Source organism: Macaca fascicularis, chromosome 2, assembly GCF_037993035.2.
Source record: "Macaca fascicularis isolate 582-1 chromosome 2, T2T-MFA8v1.1".
Lineage (NCBI taxonomy): Eukaryota > Metazoa > Chordata > Mammalia > Primates > Cercopithecidae > Macaca > Macaca fascicularis.
Genome location: NC_088376.1, coordinates 33,902,099 through 33,925,318, shown reverse-complemented (window position 1 = coordinate 33,925,318; position 23,220 = coordinate 33,902,099). Strand labels below are relative to the sequence as shown.

At 36.6% G+C, this 23,220-nt stretch overlaps 1 protein-coding gene and 1 long non-coding RNA gene across 21 annotated transcripts in view; one reads left to right on the top strand and one right to left on the bottom strand.

Moving 5' to 3' along the window:
* The window catches only part of ATP2C1 (ATPase secretory pathway Ca2+ transporting 1), a 158,017-nt gene that overhangs the window by 73,233 nt on the left and 61,564 nt on the right, over positions 1 to 23,220 (bottom strand). For all 19 annotated transcript variants that reach the window (XR_012430684.1, XR_012430685.1, XR_012430683.1 and 16 more), the window contains 6 exons: positions 13,490 to 13,600; positions 11,875 to 11,991; positions 9,267 to 9,356; positions 6,546 to 6,581; positions 3,346 to 3,407; positions 2,393 to 2,501 (listed from right to left, as the gene is read on the bottom strand). Coding sequence is in view for 15 of the 19 variants with exons in the window: in XM_065539881.2 (XP_065395953.1) it covers positions 2,393 to 2,501; positions 3,346 to 3,407; positions 6,546 to 6,581; positions 9,267 to 9,356; positions 11,875 to 11,991; positions 13,490 to 13,600 (525 nt within the window). In the remaining 4 variants the exon portion in view is untranslated. The remainder of the gene's footprint in view (positions 1 to 2,392; positions 2,502 to 3,345; positions 3,408 to 6,545; positions 6,582 to 9,266; positions 9,357 to 11,874; positions 11,992 to 13,489; positions 13,601 to 23,220) is intronic.
* The window catches only part of LOC123571671 (uncharacterized), a 29,008-nt gene continuing 19,811 nt past the window's right edge, over positions 14,024 to 23,220 (top strand). The window contains exons 1-2 of one of the 2 annotated variants that reach the window (XR_006695880.3): positions 14,024 to 14,158; positions 16,893 to 17,002. This is a non-coding gene — a long non-coding RNA (uncharacterized lncRNA). The remainder of the gene's footprint in view (positions 14,159 to 16,892; positions 17,003 to 23,220) is intronic. The other variant, XR_012430690.1, reaches the window with a different exon arrangement.

Sequence of the window (23,220 nt, the reverse complement as noted above, 5' to 3'; positions counted from 1 at the left end):
AGTGAAATCTATGTGCTTTGGAGGAAATTAATGATATCCCAAAGCTGACTAAGGAGTTTTCTGGTTCCTTTAAACCCTAAATGACAGTTTATTTCATACAGTAGTATTAAATGACCAGCTAGCCTTACAAAATTATCCAAAGCTCACCACAGCCAAACTGAGCCAACAAAACTCCAATAAGCCAATTTAATTTCAAAAATTAGCAGCTTCTACATCCAGAAGAGAAACTGACTTTATCAGCCTATATCTTAAGTCAGTACATTTAAATTTAGATGCAGGATAAAAGACCCCCAACTCTTTAAAGAAGGTTATTTCAATCTGCAGTCAAAGTAGTTGCAAAAGTCTGTTTGGGGTACCAGGTAATAGGCAAAACAAATAGGGCAGAATTAAGGTAGAGAGAATAAAAAATATTCAACTATATCTGTAAAAGTGGATTAACTAGAACAAAATCAACCTAACTACAGTACTGCAGAATAAAATGTGCTGATGAAGTGCTTGCAAAGTTAACAAGTACGGGGAAAACAATAATAACTAATAAATTACTCCACAAGACATATGCTTACAATTCTTATTAAATTCATAATGTCGGCCGGGAGCGGTGGCTCACGACTGTAATCCCAGCACTTTGGGAGGCTGAGGCAGGTGGATCACCTGAGGTCAGGAGCTCAAAACCAGCCTGGCCAACACGGCAAAACCCCGTCTCTACTAAAAATACTAAAAAATTAGCCAGGCATGGTGGCAGGCACCTGTAATCTCAGCTGCTTGGGAGCCTGAGGCAGGAGAATTGCTTGAACCCGGGAGATGGAGACTGCAGTGAGCTGAGATTGCATCATTGCACTCCAGCCTGAGCAACAGAGTGAGACTCGGTCTCAAAAACAAATAAAAATAAAATAAAAAATTTATAATGTCTTCAATATATATTTGCTGAGTAGATAAAATACATACTAATCCATACTGACAGGTTTTCTTTCTTGTTTACATGTGAACTTTGAAATAATTAACTGTCAAGTCAATCAACTCTTAGTTAAATGAAAACCCTAAAATAGTTTTAGCAAGCCCTAATGGTGTCTTGAAGCTTCTATCATTATACTTCTCGAACCATGCAAACGGGAAACACTGTCTTCTAACTATCCCAATGAGAAGTTCTGCTTCTCAACTGGAAGAGAAGCAGCCCAGAATAAAGAATGGCATCAACTCCATGAATTGAAATTAGGGTTTTCTGGGGGGAGGGGGAAGATAATTTATGCCAAGTGACAAGACTACTTAATCTCTGAGGAAGAATAATTCAAAGTATTGTCATCGACAAAATATTAGGTACTGAAGGAAAGGGGAAGAGTAGAAAAGAATTAACATTAAAAAGACCTCAAAGAGGACAAAAAAAGATAATGAAGTAAAATTAATAGCACTTGCAATATTGTCAATTATTCCTGGTCACCCAATTAAAGCAATCCACTAGCTTTCTAAGGATAAATTTCAAATATTTGGAAAAAAGGCCTCTGCTTAAAGATTAAGCCAAGTTTGTTCTCACTATAGTCTGAAAGGTTTTTCAGGCCTTCTATAGCATCTATGAGAACACTCAAACTTTTGGCCATAGTATTTAAAGACTGACCGCTCTGTAGGTGTTAACAAACAGCTTAATTCCAATGGTGGATAAGACCTGCATACTAACGGGTTCTGAAACCATTTTCCAGTTCTTCAATCTATTCTACACACTGTAGCCAGACTAAGGATAACATTATTTGCCTACTGCACAGGAGCCTCAAAATGTAATTCCTAACCAAAAAAATCTGAAATTAAGCCTAGTATCCAAGGCCTCTGAAATCTGATTCCATCACACATTTTCTATCCTTACCATATCCCAGCAGAGTTTCATACACTGTAATGTTTATAGTGATCTGAATGGTGTTGCTTCATTGTCTTCCCCATCTTTGTCCAGTACTACTCTTCAATTATCACTGTCAAAGCCATGTGGTCTGAGGCATATTCTGATCCCATTCAAATCAGGTGGAACCTCTCCCTTCTTTAAATGTCTATAACCTATTCTTTGAACTTCTCTTACTCAATTACTGAGTTCTATTTTATGGTGAGTAATTTATGTACACATAGTATGTTCCCTAGTCACAAGTATTCTATCATATCATCTTTGTATCTCCCACAGTCCCTAACATGCAGGTTTCTATAAAGATCTGCTGATTGACTAAACAGACACCTCAAAAGATGCTAGAGACAGATATATTTTAAGGAAAAAAAAAAGTTTATATATGTCACATTTTAAAGTAGAATACCAAATGTTTCAAATCAACTATGTGTTAATTCCCTAAAACTGGCAATGTTTAGCCTTTAATCTACATCCACGTATTTTCACTTATTACAATCAGATCCCCAAACTTACCTCAAACAAGCGTAAGTCAGCAGGAACTCTGTCCCCAACAGAAAGGCAAACTGTATCACCTGGAACCAAGTCTCGAGCAAGTGTATGCTCCAATTTTCCTTCGCGCACACTGTAACATGAAATAGAAACAACCATGGTTAAAAAAAAAAAATTCATGCAACTTATCTTAAAAAATTATTTCCAGTAGGCTTGTCTGAGGAAAAGGCAAATATAAGAACCAAGAAAAAGATTGTTTCTAAACAATTAAGATGCCAAGATGACAGAAAATCACTTGAAAAACGAATTACTTGTTCAAATGTAAAATGGGCAAATTGAAGCAACCTTTTGAATCACCTGGGTCTGTTTGATTGTGAATCTCTATACCCAGAACACTGTTTAGCACATACTTGTGCGCACGCACGCGCACACACACACACACACATACACACAATCCGTTAAATACAGCCAGGCACTGTGGCTCACGCCTGTAATCCCAACACTTTGGGAGGCCGAGACAGGTGGATCACGACGTCAGGAGATCAAGACCGTCCTGGCTAACATGGTGAAACCCCACTTCTACTAAAAATACAAAAAATAAGCTGGGCTTGGTGGTGGGCGCCTGTAGTCCCAGCTACACAGGAGTCTGAGGCAGGAGAATGGCGTGAACCCAGGAGGTGGAGCTTGCAGTGAGCCGAGATTGTGCCACTGCACTCCAGCCTGGGTGACAGAGCCAGACTATGTCTCAAAAAAAAATAAAAAATCTGTTAAATACATCCATGTCTCAAGAATCTCAGACTTTAAAGTTTTCAATGGTACAGTTTTGCTACATTAATGAGACCAGGAACTTTTTGTGTCAGATTAATAGTGTCTTCCTTATGTTCAGACAAAGTGAGGATAACAATACATACGGTACTAGTCACATTCAACTTCTATTTTTAAAGGAGCGGAAATCCATACCAAAAAAAGGATCATACCAATGGCATTCTGGTGGCACAAGTTTACTCAATTCTTCAAGAGATTTTTCTGAACGATACTCCTATTCAAACAAAAAAAAGTAGAATTTAATTTTGTTCCTATGAATATATTCCATCTCAATCATTATTTTAAAATTTCCCCCAATTCTCATCTTTTCCTTTACTTGTGCTTATATTCTTACCCAGAAAAGCTTGTCCCTTATTTTAAAATGTTAAATTGTAGAGATCAATTTTGATAATTAAATATTCTCAGTTTTACATTTTAATATTCAATGTACAAACCTAAGGTTATTTAGAAAAAAGATGAAAACTGACTAGTATGTCCAAAGAGTACATAATTTGAGTCATTAAAAGTTTTAGGTTATTGAGCCTTAAAATTTAGATACTCTTATGTTAACTGTCTAATGACCACAGAAGTCAAAGAAAATTAACTGTAAACAACATTTGCTTTAGGGATTTAAGCCCATGCTAACAGCAGTGGTTTACAAAGTAAGTTTGCTTAGAACAAACATGGGATAAACAAGGAATAAGATGTGGCTGGCTCTATACTGACAGACTCAATTCCCATTCAAACTGTGTATCCAAAAGAGAAAATTCTCAGGAGTTCTAACAATGTGATTTCCAGCCTTCTTCAATCCAGATAACAAATAGCTGAGGGTCAGAAACATCCTTCAACTCACACTACTACTTAGTCCACATTTCCATGAGCAGTCTTGCATCACACATCACTGCTATTTTTGCCTCATGTCTGCAGTAAGCAAAAGAATCTTCTAATCTAAAGTCAAAAGAGGGAGAGGCAAATAGTGGAGGTAGAAAGGTTGGGAGTGTTTTGAAATGACTGCAGTGCTAATAGCAGTCAAAATGTCCTATCCATCACAAACTTCAAATAGAAAACACAAGGCTATGTAAGAATAACTTAGAACATAATCAGTCTCTACTTAATCTTAGAGTGACAAATATAAGGAAAATCTACAAATGTAAAAATCATAAGACAACACCCCAAACACACGAAGGATATTAAGGAATTTGGAAGTTTACCCCAAAATTCTGTAATATGCTAGAAAATACCCACCAATCCTAGATCCCAGTAATAAATGACATAGATGCTGCCCAATCTTTACCTATCTCTTCTGGTTTCTTAGCCTCTACTCCCTACAATTATACAGATACCTCTATATCAAAATGATCATTAAACATACCACCTAAAACCTAATAAATGCCTAAAAGTCATTTTTCAAATTTATTGTAAGGTGACATCATTATGACCATTTAAAACAATTAGCTATTTTTATGGCTGGGAAGAAGTACAGTGGTGTGGGAAATGGGGATTACAAAGACACACGGGAAAAAGGGAGAACATAAATATAAAAAGGAATATAAAAAGCACTCTTAAGACACAGGTAATATAGCACAAATACCAAATAATGATAAAGTATTAAGAATTTTTTATACATTTTTGATAAAGAGCTTTTTGATTAAAGCATTATGATAAGTTCAACTGACAATAAATAGGATCTTTTTGGAGAGGATTTTTACTTGTTTATAGATTATTTTGCTAGTTTCACAGGCATATTTGGTGATGGGTCACGTGTGTGTAAGAATCAGACCTAGCAATTTGAAAACAGGCTTTTTATAAAGTTTTCATCCTTTTGTGAGGTTTCCATCAAATGTACGTATCATGAAGACATTTAATAGTCTCAGCCATAGCATTTAATGTATATAACAACACTGTCTTATGTAAAATTCCATATTGACTTATGTTAAAATCACAGTTTTGTGGTGTTTTTTGAAAGCAGGGGCTTTCTAGTGATCAAAGAGAACAAGGTACTAAGGTCTTCCATACATAGTGATACTATTTGCAGGAATCCTTCTGAAGTAGAGCACTCCACATATCTGACACATTCTTAAAGACACAAGAAGGTCCAGTCATCCAGTGGGTCATACCACTCACTTGGCTGAATGAAGAGCTGCCTTGAATAATGCTTAGCCTGAAATGACCTATGCTAGACTAACCAGCTCCACCTGACCATGGGCAACATTTGTCTAAGCAAGAAGATTCCCCTAAAAGCGGAACCCTGATAGTCACAAACCTGCTGCAAACAATCTGATTCCAACTGGCTTTCCACACTGGGTTACTACAGAACTAGTAACAACTATGTTAGAGATTACCCTGAGAGGCTGGGATAGTGAAAAGAAATATCCACGTAATAAATCATAGATGTAAGAACAACCATAGTCACTCAACGAATAGGCTTCAGATTCAAAACAGCATGAACTTCAGGCTTATACAACAGTATTACATTTTTCCCTAAGCTAGAATAATTCTATTCTTGTTAACCATGTTTTAGCTAAAAAGGAAATCTGCTGATATTGTGAAACACTGTTCTAAAATCTACAGAAGCTTCAGATATTTAAATAAACATAAAAAAGCCTACATTTCTGTTTATGTCTGTACTTATTAAAAGAAATCTTGACATTATCTCCACATTATTCATAGTAATTTTTAAAAGGGGCTACTTTACAAACGTTTTATTTACTGTTTCAATTACTTTGATCCAGATCACAACACCCCTTTTGTGGAGGAACGATAAATTGTTTTAAAGGGAGGGGAGAGGAGGTCATGCCAACGATGAGTAGAACCATTTTAATTCCTCAAAAAAGACTCAAAAATAAAATAAGGTTAGGCAATAAATTCGGCACACAAGTATAGCATTTGGCTAAGGGAATCAGTCACAGAAACCTGTGGAATTTTCTTCAAATGGTACATAATAGATCGACCTTTTAATTCTACACTTTTTTGTTTCATCTAGACTTAGCTCTAGTAGATATCAAAACATAACTGTTAAAAAACTATAAACTCTGGTCTAATTTTTTAATTGAAAAAATAAAAAAGCTTACTGCTGGATTTTATTTCTATTACTATGCTTTTTGTTTGCATCTGCTTCAGTTATCCTTAACATTATCAAATAAAAAACTAGATTTTCTTCATCTTACTACCTAAATGAAAGCAGTTCCTTAGTCCCACCACAAGCTTCCCTGAAGAGTTGTCTGTATCTGAAATTATTTCGAAAACAAAGAATAAGTTGTTCTGATGGGCATTACAACCCCCCAATAGCAGTAGGTTTTACCGGTAAAACAAGACACCTTGATTTTTAAGCAATTAACACACCATTTTCATGTTGGCAAAATAGAGTACTTACCTGAACAAAGGCAACTGTAACAACGATAAGTATTGCCTAAACAAAAGAAACAGGCTTTTAAATCAGACATTAACTTGAGAAGTAACTGTTAACTGTTATTTTATTTCTCTATCTGCAGTCCCACAACAACAGATTTTAAACACTGAGATCAGCTGGAGAAAAAATCACTTTACCTTAAGGCCTGTGGGGGAAGCAGCCAACAGTTTACAGTGGCTTGCCATTACCAGGGCAGCTTCTCTAACTTTTTGATCTCAGGGCCCTTTTACGCTCTCACAAATTGAGGACTAGCTTTTGTTTAAGTGGGTTATATATACTGATATTTACCATATTAAATTTTTCAAATAGTTTTCATTTCTACTTATCTAAAAAAATTTAAACCTCATTACATGTTAACACAAATAACTTTATGAAAAATAAATTTTCCAAAAAAAATTGTGAGAAAAACAGCAGTGTTTTAGAGAAAGCTAGTATTCCATCTACTATAACATACTGTTCGGGCTAAGGTGTATGAAGAAAATCCAGCCTCATACAGATAAGGTGGAAAAGGGAGGGGCATTTTTTATTTTTTTTAGGGAGGAGCATATTTTTTTGTTTGTTTGTTATTGTTTTTGAGACAGAGTCTTCAGCTGTCGCCCAGGCTGCAGTGCAGTGGCATGATCTCAGCTCACTGCAAGCTCTGCCTTCTGGGTTCACGCCATTCTCCTGCCTCAGCTTCCCAAGGAGCTGGGACTACAGGTGCCCGCCACCAGGCCCGGCTAATTTTTTTTTTGTATGTTTAGTAGAGACGGGGTTTCACTGTGTTACCCAGGATGGTCTCAATCTCCCAACCTCGTGATCCGCCTGCCTCGGCCTCCCAAAGTGCTGGGATTACAGGCATGAGCCACCGCGCCCAGCCTAGGGAGGAGTATTTTAACAGATTTTTCAGAAGATTGTGGATATTCTTCTTAGCTACTACACCAAAACTCAACAAGTGCTAGTTACTTAAAGGTAATCTACAATGTAGAATATAAAACTGTATGGATGAACTTTTCATAATCTATTATATCAAAATCCATTGACCTATCTTGCATTTGAACGGATCTTTTACCATTTCAGATTTTGTAACATCATGCATTGGTCTTCTGGGAAATACTGGTTCACTTGGTTATTCAAATCTTTCCCAAGATTCCCCAAATGTTTCCCAAGATTACCACATTTCTTAACAATTTTTTTTTAAAAACACACATTTGTTGAAATCACTACTGATCTAATTGGAATAAAGTCTTAAATACTGGGATACTATCCAGCCCATAGGAGTGCATACAAATTTTCCAAAACTCAGTAATTATTGCTTGAAAATCTGAATTTTATCATTAGCAACAAATTCTGCCAGTTGCCTTTCCTTGGTCTGATTCGCTCATTTAACTCACTTTCAAAAATAAGAATCTGCTGGTTACCCAAGTCCTAACACCCATAGTTTGTCTGTGAGTCAGTCTCTCAAGTACACGGCTAGTTTGCCTCACAATAATCACCATTCCTTAAGACAACCATTGTATTTCAATATACAAAAGAGTTTCATGCATATTTCCCATTTCATTACACAAATTACTACGAAGGTATGTACTCAAGGGTCCAGATTTAATAAAATTAATTTTTACTGCTTTATCAAGAACACTCTTAAGAGAAACATGAAAGAAAACAAGGACTGTTAACAAAGTTTGGTGCTATTACTTTGATTTGTGCTAAGGCCCTAACAATTTCACCCACCAATGTTTTCGTGCCATTAATGCCAAAAGTCTATAATTAAAAGACAAATAATGTTCTAGTATTATTAAAATGGTTGCGACCACACATACCCCTTGAACAGGTCTCAGGGATTTCTGGGAGACTGCAAGCAAAATAGTTCAAGAGCTGCAACTCCTCAATAATAGCTACAGTGTTCTTAAGCATAACATAGTGCTTTTACTTGCTACAAATTTTTTATATAACAATGATAGGGGGCAAAAAGGAAAAAGATGAGAAAATAGTTCAATGAAAGCTAGAATAACCTAGCTAGAAAGAATAAAATCATCTATAGTATATGTATGCAGTAAATACAGCATGCACTGTAAGAAATATTTTTAATTCCACATGTCAGGCTTTAGTTCACAACTAGTCAAAATATATTCTCAACTGCAAAGTGAAAGAAATTTAAAATTTAATCAGATAATTATAAAATTTCTTATCTGTGAAAATTATCAGATTGCTAAAGAATTTTCATGTGTGCTAGTCACAGACTTTTGAACATTACTCAAAATTACTGTAACTATAATAAAAGCAGAAGTTAAGCCAGTTGCTCACACCTGTAATTTTGACACTCTGGGGAGGCCAAGGTGGGAGGATCACTTGAGGCCAGGAGTTTGAGACCAGCCTGGGCAACATAGCAAGACTCTGTCTTTACAAAAATTTTGTAAAATTGCTGGGGGTGTTAGCATACACCTGTAGTCCCAACTACTCAGGATGCTGAGGCAGAAGATAGCTTGAGCCCAGGAGTTTGGGGCTGCAATGAGTCATGACTATACCACTGCACTCCAGCCTAGGCAATAGAAGAAGAAACTGTCTCAACAAAAAGAATAAAATTAAAGCAGAATTTGGACACTGAAAAAAATCTGAGAGCATTTCTCAATTTATTTTCCAAAATAAAAACCAATCCCAATTTATACACTTACTCAACAGATCAAAAATAGGTAATTTTTTTCTTACCACAGTGATACTGACGGCATCATCAAACTGATGCATTAAAACACTGATGACTGCAGAAGCCAGAAGCAGCATAATAAGGGGATTTTTAAACTGAAAGTAAAAACAAACAGCAATTCAACACAGTTTTGTACATGACAGTTCGCTCAGCAAAGGCTTTAAAAAAAAAAAAAAAAAAAAAACCATAAGAGTATGACTGGAAAATTACAAAAGTCTATACTTGGTTTATTTTATGTATCTCTTCAATTAACAAAAAAAAAAAAAAAAAGTTTATACTTAACTATGTTTAAAAGCTTTGTAACAGTTCCTTTTCAGAAAAAAAAAAAAAAAGAAAATTAAATAACAATACTTAAAACTAAGAATTAACCAATTCCTTATAGTATACAGCAATTTTTGGTATATTAATTTAATAAATATAGCTGTTCTGAATTTCTACTGAGGCTAGAAAAAGCAGAAGATGATATTTAAGCTAAAAATTTAGGTTAAATACTGAATAGAACACTGAGATTCAAACATTTCTCAAGTAAGTACATTGGTATAGATTACAATTCTGTGGCTGACTCACATATCACAGAAAAATTTCCTCCTCTCCACAAAAGAAACTGAAGATTTTCCTCAAGGCTAGCTTTCCTGGTTTCTAGCTACCGGAGAAAATCATATCTAAAGAAAAGGACTATAGCATCAACCTGATCAGAAAGCATTTAAATGACCTCACACCAGAGTCAACCCCAAATTCTTCCAGTTGGACATTCTATTCCTTGAAGCTCTGATGTTAGAATCTCTTCCTCTGCTAAAGTGTTACATCACTGTCAAAGTTGCGAAGTAACTGACTAGGCTACAAAGAATCCATCCCACCAGAAAGCCCCAGCCCTTAGATACCATAGCTCTGAGGTTACATGCCACCACCTCCAAAGTCCCTTTATGGTTCCATTCCCTGGAACAAGTCCCAATCCATGTCACATCAGAATCCTATAAGAAACTTTTAACAATACCAATGCCCAGATTCACACCAAATTAATTAAATCAAAATCTTTAGGCATAAGGCCCAGGCTTTAGCATTTTTTAACCCTCCCCAAGTGATTCTAATGAGGATTTTAAAAAAATAGTAATAAGTTAAACCGCCCTAACAAAACAACACTACAACTGCAATATGGTTCAGGGCTAACCAACCAGAAATCTGACTGAGTCAGAGTACCTAGGTTTGAATCCAGCTGCTGGCACCTGTGTGTCACCTTAATCTTTTTAAGCTCCAGATTCTTCATCTGGTAAAACAGAGCATTATACCAAAGAACTGTTAAAAGGATTAACTAAGAATGTACATTAAAACACCATGTAAACCAAAAAACGTTCTTAAAAATGTTAGCTATTAACACCACACTTTGAGGGCAAGCCCCATGATCTTTTTTATTTTCCCCTGAAAAAGCTGTGCCACATTACTAAGCACACCACTTGATAGATGGCAGGCTGCAGAGGAGGAAAGAGTCACCCAGTGCTTTATGATTACAATGACTATTGACTGTTATTTGTTTGGTTGTGCTTAACTACATTACAAGCACTATTTAATTCTCACAGGCATCCCAAGGGGCAGGTGCTCTAGCTTTGATAACAGGATCAAGAAAGTAAAACATTAAATCATACTGCCTAGGGATAAGTCAAATCATTACAATTTATAAATCCAGAGTAAACTATGTCAATACTTTCTGAAGTCTTGGTAATGTAGGAATGTGGTAACTGTGAAAATACAAAGACACATACAAATAATATTCCATAAAAATAAGACAGATACACACGAGGTTCATCTAACCTTTAAAATTCCAGTGTTGCTACTTTAGACAAACTCATGTGCAAAATTAAGCCTGGCAAATTTAAGTTCATTAGCAGAAAAGGCACTTTAGAAAAGAAAAGTTACACACAGATCTTTTTAGAAAGACTGCAGGTTAAAAGGCACAGACATTTACTAAAAAGAAATTTTTAGCAAAAAATGTTTGTTTAGCAAACCAACCCAATTACTTCAAAACTAATCCTAGTAACCTGTACCTTTTAACATTAACACAATCATTATCAAGACAAAAACTGCCTAGAATAAGTCTTTCCTAAAAATTGGGATGAAAAAATATAAATATCATCTACTGAGAGCTAACTATCTCCTGTAAGGTTACCATCACCATTTTATAGATAAGGATCAGAGGATAATAAAGACCATACAACTGATGTAAGAAATGAAGGTGTAATTTGTACCCAGGTAGCTTGAGTTTCACTTACCTAACTTACTTTTTACTAGTTTTCTGAGCTGGTCATGATTACCCTAAAAAATATTGCCATTCCTATCATTTAAATAGTGTAGGTTTGATATCAGCAAGGACACTACTGTCAATAGTATTATCTTTGTGTAATATATCCATATGGAAAATGTTGTCTTTAAGATTTGCATACTAAAAATACAGGAATTCCCAACCTAACAGTAAGACCCAAAAAATGAAAAATTTTAGGTAAAAAAATCTAAAAATTATTTCCTTTCTCCATAAACAATATCACCAAAGTAAGCAACTAAATAACAGAAGTCCATGTATTAATAAATTACACAGTAGAAGAGGAAGTAAAAGTATCTCACCTGAGAAATATACTTCTTCCACAGTGGCTCATCTTCACTAATATCAAACTCATTCCAGCCATGAAAGGCTCGCCTATGACTAACTTCGCATTTGTTTAGACCATTCTGAAGATCAGCCTGTTAGAGTTTATATATGAAAGTTACTGAAAATGTTAGCACAGAAAAGAAAAACACAAAAAAGCACATAACATAAAGTATGGTCATATTTATAGAAACTACAACAGTCAAAACTAGTCTATTATGAGAGCAACCTATCAGTGGTTGCCTGGGGCCCTGGGGCCAGAAGGGATACATAGAGAGGGAGAGATTAATTACAAAGGGTCATGGGGGAGCCTTCTGGAGTGATAAAGATGTTCTATCTTAATGGTGGTGGTGATTACATTTGTCAAAATGCAAACTGTACACTTTAAAAAAGTACATTGTATTTTATGTAAATTATATCTCAACAAAATTGATGATTTTAAAAAAAATGTAAACAAAAAGGCAGAGTTTACCAAACCAAATTTAGGGAGAAAAATAAACAACACAACCAGCCACAAGACTTACAGAAAGCATAACAGTACATTTTAATTAGCTTTTTCCTTTTCATCGTTGTTCAGCTGTTTTCTAAAATTAGTTTCTCCAAAAGAACGTTCAAGGGGCCATAAATGCCTTCCTTGTTCTCTGGGCCTATCAAAACCCTGGGGTTGGTATTAATTTTTACTTTTGGACTGTGTAATTATTTCATGCTGAAATTTGTGCTTCCTAAATTACTCAAAAGTAAGGAAGTTAAGATGGACTTCTTCTTGGAACAGTTTATGTTCTATAAACACTACCTACATCCTTCAGTTATTGTCTCTCATGATTTAGTATTCTAACTATTAAAGAATAAAATTATCTGTACCCCCAAAATAGTTGCCCTGACCAAACGGTTATTATAACACAGTCCAATAATGGAGCCCTTCAAAACAAACATATTACAAATAAGTGGTTTTAAAGCAGAGTATAAATACAATAACAACAACAATAACAAAACTAAAAAAGGATACCCATTTTTTAATGCTATCACTAAAATATGCGACTGTTGAAGGAAAAATAAAAAATATTATCTTTTTTATGTTTCAATAGATACTACTTTTGAAAACCAGAAAGAGCCTATATAAGCAATTATAGATTATTTGCAATTCTAAACCTATACTTAGTTTTTACTTTACCTTAGAAAACCCTTATCAAAAAAAAGATAAACTCCTACCACTACTTACGTTAATTATTTTCCTAATCCAACAAATCCTTACACAGCACTAATATAGTTCCTAGAAATGCTATTATGTTCTAGAGCTGCACTGTCCAATCAGGTAGCCACTAAGCCACCTGTAGCTATTTAAATAAATTTAAATTAAAGTCAGTTTCTCCACCACACTAGCCACATTTCAAGTCATAAAGTCATGTTTAATTCTGTCAAGTTTAACCCCATGTCAAGCTCAACAGTCCTATTCAACTTGTGGCTACTATGCTGAACGGCACAGAACAGAATATTTTTATCACTGAAGAAAATTAAATTAGACAGCACTGATTTACAGAATCTAAGTGACTGACTTTATACCATCTAGTCCCTTCCTCCCCACTAATCACTTACTTGGAGAATGCTTGCAACTTCGCTCACTGGTAATTCACTTGCTTTTTTTGATGTCAATACAGGAATCATTGTCTCATTTTCACCATTAGGTATTTTTTGAAAACGTGCAACCTAGGAAGTAAAACCAAAGAAAAAATATTCGAATACAGCAAACAAGTGTAATGCAGTCTAGAGTAATAAAAATCCCAAAGTTCACAGCAACTAATTTTCCAGTTAGAAAAACATTTCAGACTAATTATGTATCTAGTCCTAATAGGAAAGACAATTTTATACTAACCACATGCTACTTCTCAAGAAAATACATTTCAAAAACTAAGCCATCAGTGTCCAGCTAGAACACAAAATTATCACATTGAAAGAAAAACATACTATTTCTCCACCAACATAAGAGTAAAAAGTAAAACAGATGTCCTGTCTAGCAGATCCTGATGATTACAAATAATCATAATCCTCTAAACTCATTATGTTTAACATGCAAGACAAAGTACAGCTAAGCGTTCTCCATTTTAACTACTCCTCTTAGTCAGTCAGCTCATAGCTGATGTACCCAGGAAAGACAACTGGCTACTCTTCCAACGCACCACGACAACAAGTCAGACTTTAAGAGCTACTCACAAACTAGGAGAAAAACAAGAAGTAAAAGAGACCAGATAAGCAAAGGATGCACAGGTTAGTGAAGGGGGCTGGAGGGAAGGGTGGGGAAAGCTGTGAACAAGCATAGTCACGAGATAGTAGTAATCAAGGTACCTACTTGATGCAGCTTCGTAAGTAAATACCTGTATCTACAAAAAACTGTTTAACACAATTCTAGAAATAAATCCTCAATACAGATTTGCTTTGGGTCCTAAGCTGAGATTCTTTACAGACAAAAAGTTTTGAGTGAAAATAGGAGGACAAAAATTGCCCACTATTGAAACTTAAGAGACGAAAACACTTGAATTGCCACACATCCACTCGATTAAAATAATACGAAAACTAAAACGATCATCTTACTGCCAAGATACAAGTTTTTAAGCTTTCAGGTAAGATCTTTTCAACCTTGGATAATTAACATTTTTAGGATAAAATATTTCCCTAAAACTTTTAAAGCAGTATCTTTAAGCAAATGAAATCAAAGAAGATTCTACTACATTAGAGTGTCATTACAGAGGCCTGCATGGATTACTCCAAAAAATGGTAAATTGCTGAGGAAAAAAATCTTCTCTCAGTATGACTGAGTTTCTGGAACAATCAAATTCAGGTTTTCTAATCTTATTTATGTAAAAAGTACAGTTGGATGTTTCAATACTTTAAAACAAACAGCAGTAGTATTTTTCAACTTTTAATGAGGAGATATAGGTGAATAAATATGAGGAAACTAGAGACAGATTACCTTTCTTTACTGCGAATTACTGAAATTATTTTATAGCATAATATTTTTACATAATTAAGAAATGTAAAAACTTAGAGGAAAGATTAGGAATTTTACAAAAGCCACACACAGGTTTTAGAGACACTGAAATGCCCGTATTTCAAATCTATAAAACAAACTAGGACAGGGGAAAGACTTCACTAAATCATTCCTAAGTAAAACACTGGAGAAGATTCCCCCCAAAATGATTTAAATCTTAAAACAATGAGAATTGAAATAGCTGACATGGTTATTTTATCTTGTGAGATCATAAAGCAAAATTAAGAAGAATCAAGTATATTTACACTGCCTGCAATGACAAAGCGATCAAAAAAATCTCTTATTTCTAAGATTTCCCAAACCTTAGCTTCTTCATACATAACCTGGGGATAATATTGCTAAACAGAGATGTTTGAGGATTAAATACACTAACACAGCATTTGACTTACCACTAGTAAGAGCTCAAATGACATCTATTAACACTTTTGTTCCAACAAGGTCAATAAAGACTAAACAAGGTGAGTAAAGTCAGTTCATGATAATTCCCTATTAATGTTTACTTTTCTATCAATAATATATTGGGAACTGCTAACTCTAGTAGCCAGTATGCAATATGACAGTCTTACTCATAAAATGTTTCTCAAGTAATCCTTTGGTAGTTGGTACATAGATAGGGTCTACATTTGAACACACTTTACATAAAACCCTTCGGGGACATTCCATGGGCTCAAAGTAGCTGTAAATCTGCAGAGTAGGAAATTGTATTATTTCATATAATAAACAATAAAACACTAAAGGGGCATCATACTCTTTAAATACATAAAGGACTGCTCTGAGATGCTCTCCAGCTGCAACCACACTTACCTCAAGTGTATTCACAAGTGGAGAAGTACTAAGCAACAGAAAAGAAAGATGGTAAAGTCCACCCCAGAATGCCAGGCCATATTTAACTTTGTCATTCCACATGAGTACTGTGTGGAGTAGAAGGTAGCAGAAACTCATTTCAGGAATACAAGGAGATGAAGAGCAATAAGGCATGTAGGTGTTTCAATGAAGAACATGGAAGCTGCCCATTTGGAGAGAACTGTTCCAAGTCTGCCTACCCTGATGGTGGTACAAAGGAGCCAGAGACAGAAAACGGGAACATAAACAGATACAGGGCCCAAGGAAGGAACCAACTCTGGGAGCTCACTGAGGAAACAGAACAGCAACCCCTTTGGCAACAGTGAACAAGAGTCTTTCATCTTTAAGCTAGGTGAGACGCTGCTTAAGCTCTGTCTGCAGGTGGGGATGATGACCCGACAGTCTCTGACGATGAATGCAGCTTGTTTCATAATAAACTAGATGATTTTTACAATTTGAATATACGGCAACTTTGCATGGCGTGTGAACTGGTCTGCTGAGACTCCGATGGTGGCTGTACCCTGTAGTAGTATAGCAGTTGCCTGTTTCTCTCCTAGGCAGGCCTAATCAACTCCAGGTGCAGTCATCATAATTTTTACCCAGAGCTGGTTTTCTTCATCCCTCACCTTTCCCCAAGGAATATACTGTTTTCTCTATTTTAAAAAGTTAAAAAGGCTGGGCGCGGTGGCTCACGCCTGTAATGCCAGCACTTTGGGAGGCCAAGGTGGGCAGATCACGAGGTCAGGAGATCGAGACCATCCTGGCTAACACAGTGAAACCCCCGTCTCTACTAAAAATACAAAAAATTAGCCAGGCGTGGTGGCGGGCGCCTGTAGTCCCAGCTACTCGGGAAGCTGAGGCAGGAGAATGGCGTGAACCCGGGAGGCAGAGCTTGCAGTGAGCCAAGATCGCGCCACTGCACTCCAGCCTGGACAACAGAGTGAGACTCCACCTCAAAAAAAAAAAAAAAAAAGTTAAAAAAAATCTAGTTTTCTTGTAAAATGAATTTAACTACCAGTTAATATATGTAGGTTTGTTGTTTTACCTGTTTTCAACCAGATTCACATAGTACTTATATAGCGTTTATGAACTTTCCATATTCATTTTTAGGACACCAGGTACAAAACTAAAAGCACTGGTCCTGCTTTGGGGTCCAAGAATAGAGGTGAAGGGTAAAAGAATCTGATGTGGCAAGTAGACTTCTGCTACAGACTGAAGAGGTGGGTCCTTGAGATTTCCAGTGAAATCTGTACATCTGTGTTTATATGTTTGTTTTCTACCAACATGGTATAATTCCTATTATGTGTACTTGTTCACTGGTTTCATTGCACACAAGACTACTACTGGGCAACCAAAACCAGGTGCAAATGTGTTGAGATGTTTAATGTGTTTCACATGATAGGAAAACTGTGAAAGAACACATATAAAGATTGCATGCATAAAATACACAGAGTTGGAAGGTGACGCCCAAGGGTTGACAGACCTGGTGTGTGAGTGTGTGTGTGAGTGATAAGGTTCTCATCCCTGCATACATGTGACATTCCTAGCCTTAGTGGCAAAACTTTAATAGTTTGAGTCTAGTATGGCAGATACATTTTAAAGGATAAAGCAGTATATTGGTAGTTATTACTAAACAGCTGTGCTACTTTTGTCTACATATTTATAGAAATGAGGATTAGCCAGAGCAGTTAAAACAATCTGGTTATCCCATATAACACATACTGGGCCTTGGATATACTATTTTATTTAATGTTTTAGTATCACCTAGGCTCTCCAGTCCAAGTACTTTCTGAAAACCTTTGTCTCCTCATTGGAGTGATTTTGCTATCGAGTCTTTGTGTTTCTTTTTGTGTTTATTTGCCTTGTTCCATGCCTGAACTTTGTAGGTAGATACACGTTATTCAAAACTATTATCTAGATGCTCAAATTAAGATGGTGGATAGGAGGCAGGACTAGCTTTTACCTCCTGCTCCGACGGACAGAGCAACATATGGAGACTCACCTTATGAACTTTTGCTACAATACAAGAACCACCACAGGAACATACCAGGAAAGCCAAGAGAATCCACAGATCCTTTGAAGAAACTGGATCCCCACTGCAGGTTCTCCAGGAGGCCTAAAAACTATGAGTCCGCTTGCTTTCTCAAGGGGGAGGATTGTGATTTGGGGCAAGTTATCTGCCCTGGTAACTGGCTGCCTGGAAAAAGACTGGGTGATGTTGGGGAGGCATGATGGGAGTGAGACCAGCCTTTAAGACCACGGGTTGCATGGAGCAAGGTAAGGTCTGTAACTGCCAGCTTTCCCCCACTTCCCTGGTGACCTGTATGACTCAGCAGAGGCAGCCACAATCCCCCTGGGAATATAACTCCATTGGACTGGGAAGCACATCCTCACCCCTCCTAGAGTAGCTGCAGTAAGCCCACCCAACGAGAGACTGAGACACCCTTATCCCTGCCCCCACCTTGTAGTCTTTCTCTAGCTATCCTGGTAGCCAAAGACAAACGTCCATAATCTCTTGGAAACTCTATGGGCCTGCCCACTGCCTGAGAAACCTGAATACTTGACCAAGTGTCTCTAGGGCAAGTTTGCATCCTCCCTATAGCACCACAGCTAATATGCTCTTGAAAGCACCACTCCCAGCTGGAGGACAACCAACACAAAACCAGCACACTAAACAAAAACACAACCAAGGACCCTCACAGAGTCTACTTCACTCCCCAGCTACCTCCACCAGAGCAAGTCCTGGTATCCACAGCTGCAAGACCTGAAAACGGATCACGTCACAGGACTTTTTACAGACACTCACCAATACTACCCTGGCACCCACCCGGTAGCTCAACTGGGTGGCTAGACTCAGGAGAGCAAAAACAATCACTACAGTTTGGCTCTCAGGAAGCCCCATTCCTAGGGTAAAGGACACCACATCAAGAACCCCATTGGACAAAAGAAACTGAAAGCAGCCCTTGAATCCCAGATCTTCCCTCTGACATAAGTCTACCCAAACGAGAAGGAACCAGAAAACCAATTCTGGTAATGTGACAAAACAAGGTTCTTTAACACCACCAGAAGATCATACCAGCTCACCAGCAATGGATCCGAACAAAGATGAAATCTCTGAATTGCCAGAAAAAGAATTTAGAAGGCCAATTATTAAGCTAATCAAGGAGGCACCAGAGAAAACCGTTTTTTGTTTTGTTTTTTTTTTTTGAGACAGAGTCTCATTTCATCACCCAGGTTGGAGAGCAGTGGTGCAATCTAGACATCCTGCAACCTTCGCCTCCTGGGTTCAGCTATTCTCCCACCTCAGGCTCCTAAGTAGCTGGGATTACAGGCGCCCACCACCACACCTGGCTGATTTTTGTATTTTAGTAGAGACACAGTTTCATCATGTTGGCCATGCTGGTCTTGAACTCCTGACCTCAAGCAATCCACCACCTATGCCTCCCAAGATGCTGGGATTACAGGTGTGAGCCACCACATCTGGCCTAGAAGTAGCTATTTTTATATCAGACAAACTAGCCTTTAAAGCAACAAGAGTTTTAAAAAGACAAAGAAGGACAGACATGGTGGCTCACGCCTGTAACCCCAGCACTTCGGGAGGCCGAGACAGGCGGATCATGAGGTCAGGAGTTCAAGACTAACATGGTAAAAACCCATCTCTACTAAAAACACAAAATATTAGCCAGGCATGGCGGCATGTGCCTGTAATCCCAGCTACTCGGGAGGTTGAGGCAGGAAAATTGCTTGAACCTGGGAGGCAGAGGTTGCAGTGAGCTGAGGTCGTACCACTGCACTCCAGCCTGCGTGACAAAGCGAGACTCTGTCTCAAAAAAAAAAAAGACAAAGAGGGACGTTATATAATGATAAAAGGACTAGTACAACAGGAAAATATCACAATCCTAAATATATATGCACCTAACACTGGAGCTCTCAAATTTATAAAACAATTACTACTAGGCCTAAGAAATGAGACAGATGGCAACACAAGAATAGTGGGGGAACTTCAATAATCCACTGACAACACTAGACAGGTCACCAAGACAGAAAGTCAAGAAAGAAACAATGGACTTAAGACTATACCCTACAACAAATAGACTTAACAGATATTTACAGAACATTTTACCCAACAATTGCAGAATATACATTCTTTTCACGAGCAGATGGAACATTCTCCAAGACAGACCATATGATATGCCACTAAATAAGACTCAATAAATTTAAGAAAACAGAAATTATATAAAGTATCCTCTCTGACCACAGTGGAATAAAACTGGAAATTAATTCCAAGAGGAACCCTCAAAACTACATAAATACATAGAAATTAAATAATCTTCTCTTGAATGATGACTTCAAGTCAATAATGAAACCAAAATGGAAATTTTAAAATTCTATGAACTGAGGGGTAAGAGTGACACAACTTACCAAAACCTCTGAGATAGAGCAAAAGCTGTGCTAAGAGGAAAGGTCATAGCATTAAATGTCTACATCAAAAAGTCTGAAAGAGCACGGACAACCTAAGGTCACACCTCAAAGAACTAGAGAACAAGAACAAACCAAACCTAAGCCCAGCAGAAGAAAATAAGTAACAAAGATCAGAGCAGAACTAAATGAAATTGAAACAAAAAATTACAAAAGATAAATGAAACAAAAAGCTGGTCCTTTAAAAAAAAAAACAACAAAAAACAAAATCAATAGACCATTAGCAACATTAACCAAGAAAAGAAGAGACAAATAAGCTCAATTAGAAATGAAACGGGAGATATTACAACTGATAACACAGAAATAGAAAAGATCATTCAAGGCTACTATAAACACCTTTACATGCACAAACTAGAAAATCTAGAGAAGATGGTTAATTTCCTGGAAATATACAACCCTCCTAGATTAAATCAGGAAGAAATAGAAACTCTGAACAGACCAATAACAAGTGGTGAGACTGAAACAGGAATGAAAAAATTGCCAAAAAAAAAAAAGTCCAGTACCAGATGGATTTATGGCTGAATTATTTCAGACATTCAAAGAAACTGGTACTACTGTTACTGAAACTATTCCTAAAGATAAAGAGGGAATCCTCCCTAAATCATTCTATGAAGCCAGTATCACCCTAACACCAAAACCAGGAAGCATATAACAAAAAAAGAAAATTACAGATCAACATCCTGAATAAACATAGATGCAAAACTTCCCAACAAAATACTAACTAACTGAATCCAACAGCCTATCAAAAAGGTAATATACCATGATCAAGTGGGTTTCATACCAGGGATGCAGGGACAGTAAATGTGATACATAACATAAACAGAATTAAAAGCAAAAATCATATGCTTATCTCGATAGATACAGAAAAAGCATTTTACAAAACCCAGCACCCCTTTATGATTAAAACCCTCAGCAGTATCAGCATAGAAGGGACATACCTCAAGGTAATAAAAGCCATCTATGACAAACCCACAGCCAACAGTACACTGAACAGGGAAAAGTTGAAAGTATTCCCCCTGAGAACCGGAACAAGACAAGGATGCCCAATTTCACCACTTCTATTCAACATAGTACTGTAAGTCTTAGCCAGAGCAATCAGGTAAGAGAAAGAAATAATGGGCATCCAAATCAGTACAGGGAAAGTCAAACTGTCACTGTTCAAACATGATATGATCATATACCCAACCTAGAAGACCCTAAGGGCTTATCAAAAGGCTCCTAGATCTGATAAATGAATTCAGCAAAGTTTCAGAATACAAAATCAATGTACGCAAATCAGTAGCACTGCTATACACCAACTACCAAGCTGAAAATCAAATAAAAAAACTCCATCCCTTTTACAACAGCTGGAAAAAAAAAAAAGGGAACTAAATACTTAGGAATATACCTAACCAAGGCGGAGAAAGATCTCTACAAGGAAAACTAAAAAACACTGCTAAAAGAAATCATATATAACACAAACAGATGGAAACACATCCCATGCCTTATGGATGGGTAGAATGAGTATCATGAAACGGACCACACTGCCAAATGCAATCCACAGATTCAATGCAATTTCCATCAAAGTACCATCATCATTCTTCACAGAACCAAAAAAAATAAAAAATAAAAAAAAATCCTAAATTTCATATAGAACCAAAAGAGAGCTCACACAGCCAAAGCAAGACAAAGCAAAAAGAACAAATCTGGAGGCATCACATTACCTAACTTCAAACTACACTACAAGGTTATAGTTACCAAAACAGTATGGTACTGGTATAAAAATAGGCACGTAGACAAATGGAACAGAATAGAGAACCCAGAAATAAAGGCAAATATTTACAGCCAGCTTATCTTTGACAAAACAAACAAAAACATAACATGGGGAAAGGGCACTCTATTCAACAAATGGTGCTGGGATAATTGGCAAGCTACATGTGAAGGATGAAACTAGATTCTCATCTCTCACCTTATGTAAAAACTCAAGATTAAAGGCTTACTTAAATCTAAGATCCAAAACCATAAAAACTCTAGAACATCAGAAAAACTCTTCTAGACACTGGCTTATGTAAAGACTACATGACCAAGAACATAAAAGCAGATGCAACAAAAGCAAAAAATAAATAGATGGGACCTAATTAAAGTAAAAAATCTTCTGCAGAACAAAAGAAATGATCAGCAGAGTAAATAGACAACCCCTAGAGTGGGAGAAAATATTCACCAACTATGCATCCAACAAAGAACTAATATCCAAAATCTACAAGGAATTCAAACAAATCAGAAAGAAAAAAATCCTATCAAAAAGTGGCCAAAGGACATGAATAGACAATTCTCAAAAGAAGATATACAAATGGCCAATAAATTTATTTACTTTTTTTATTATTTTTTAAATGCTCAACATCACTAATTGTCAGGGAAATGCAAATCAAAACCACAATGAGATACCACCTTACTCCTGCAAGAATGGCCATAATTTAAAATAAAAAAAAATAGATGTTGGCATGGATGTGGTGAAAAGGGAACACTTTTACACGCTGGTGATAATGTAAACTAGTATAACCACTATGGAAAACAGTATGGATATTCTTTAAAGAACTAAAACTGGAAATACAGTTTGATCCAGCAATCCCACTACTAGGTATCTACCCAGAGGACAAGAAGTCATTGTATGAAAAAGACACTCACAAATGCATGTTTATAGCAGTACAATTCACAACTGCAAAAATATGGAACCAGCCTAAATGTCCATCAAACAATGAGTAGATAAAGAAAATGTGGTATATATATATACCATGGAATACTATTCAGTCATATGAAAGAATGCAATAATGGCATTCACAGCACCCTGTATGGAGTTGGAGACCATTATGCTAAGTGATGTAACTCAGGAATGGAAAATCAAATATCATACGTTCTCACTTATAATCGGGAGCTTAACTATGAAGGACACAAAGGCATAAGAATAATACAATGGACTTTG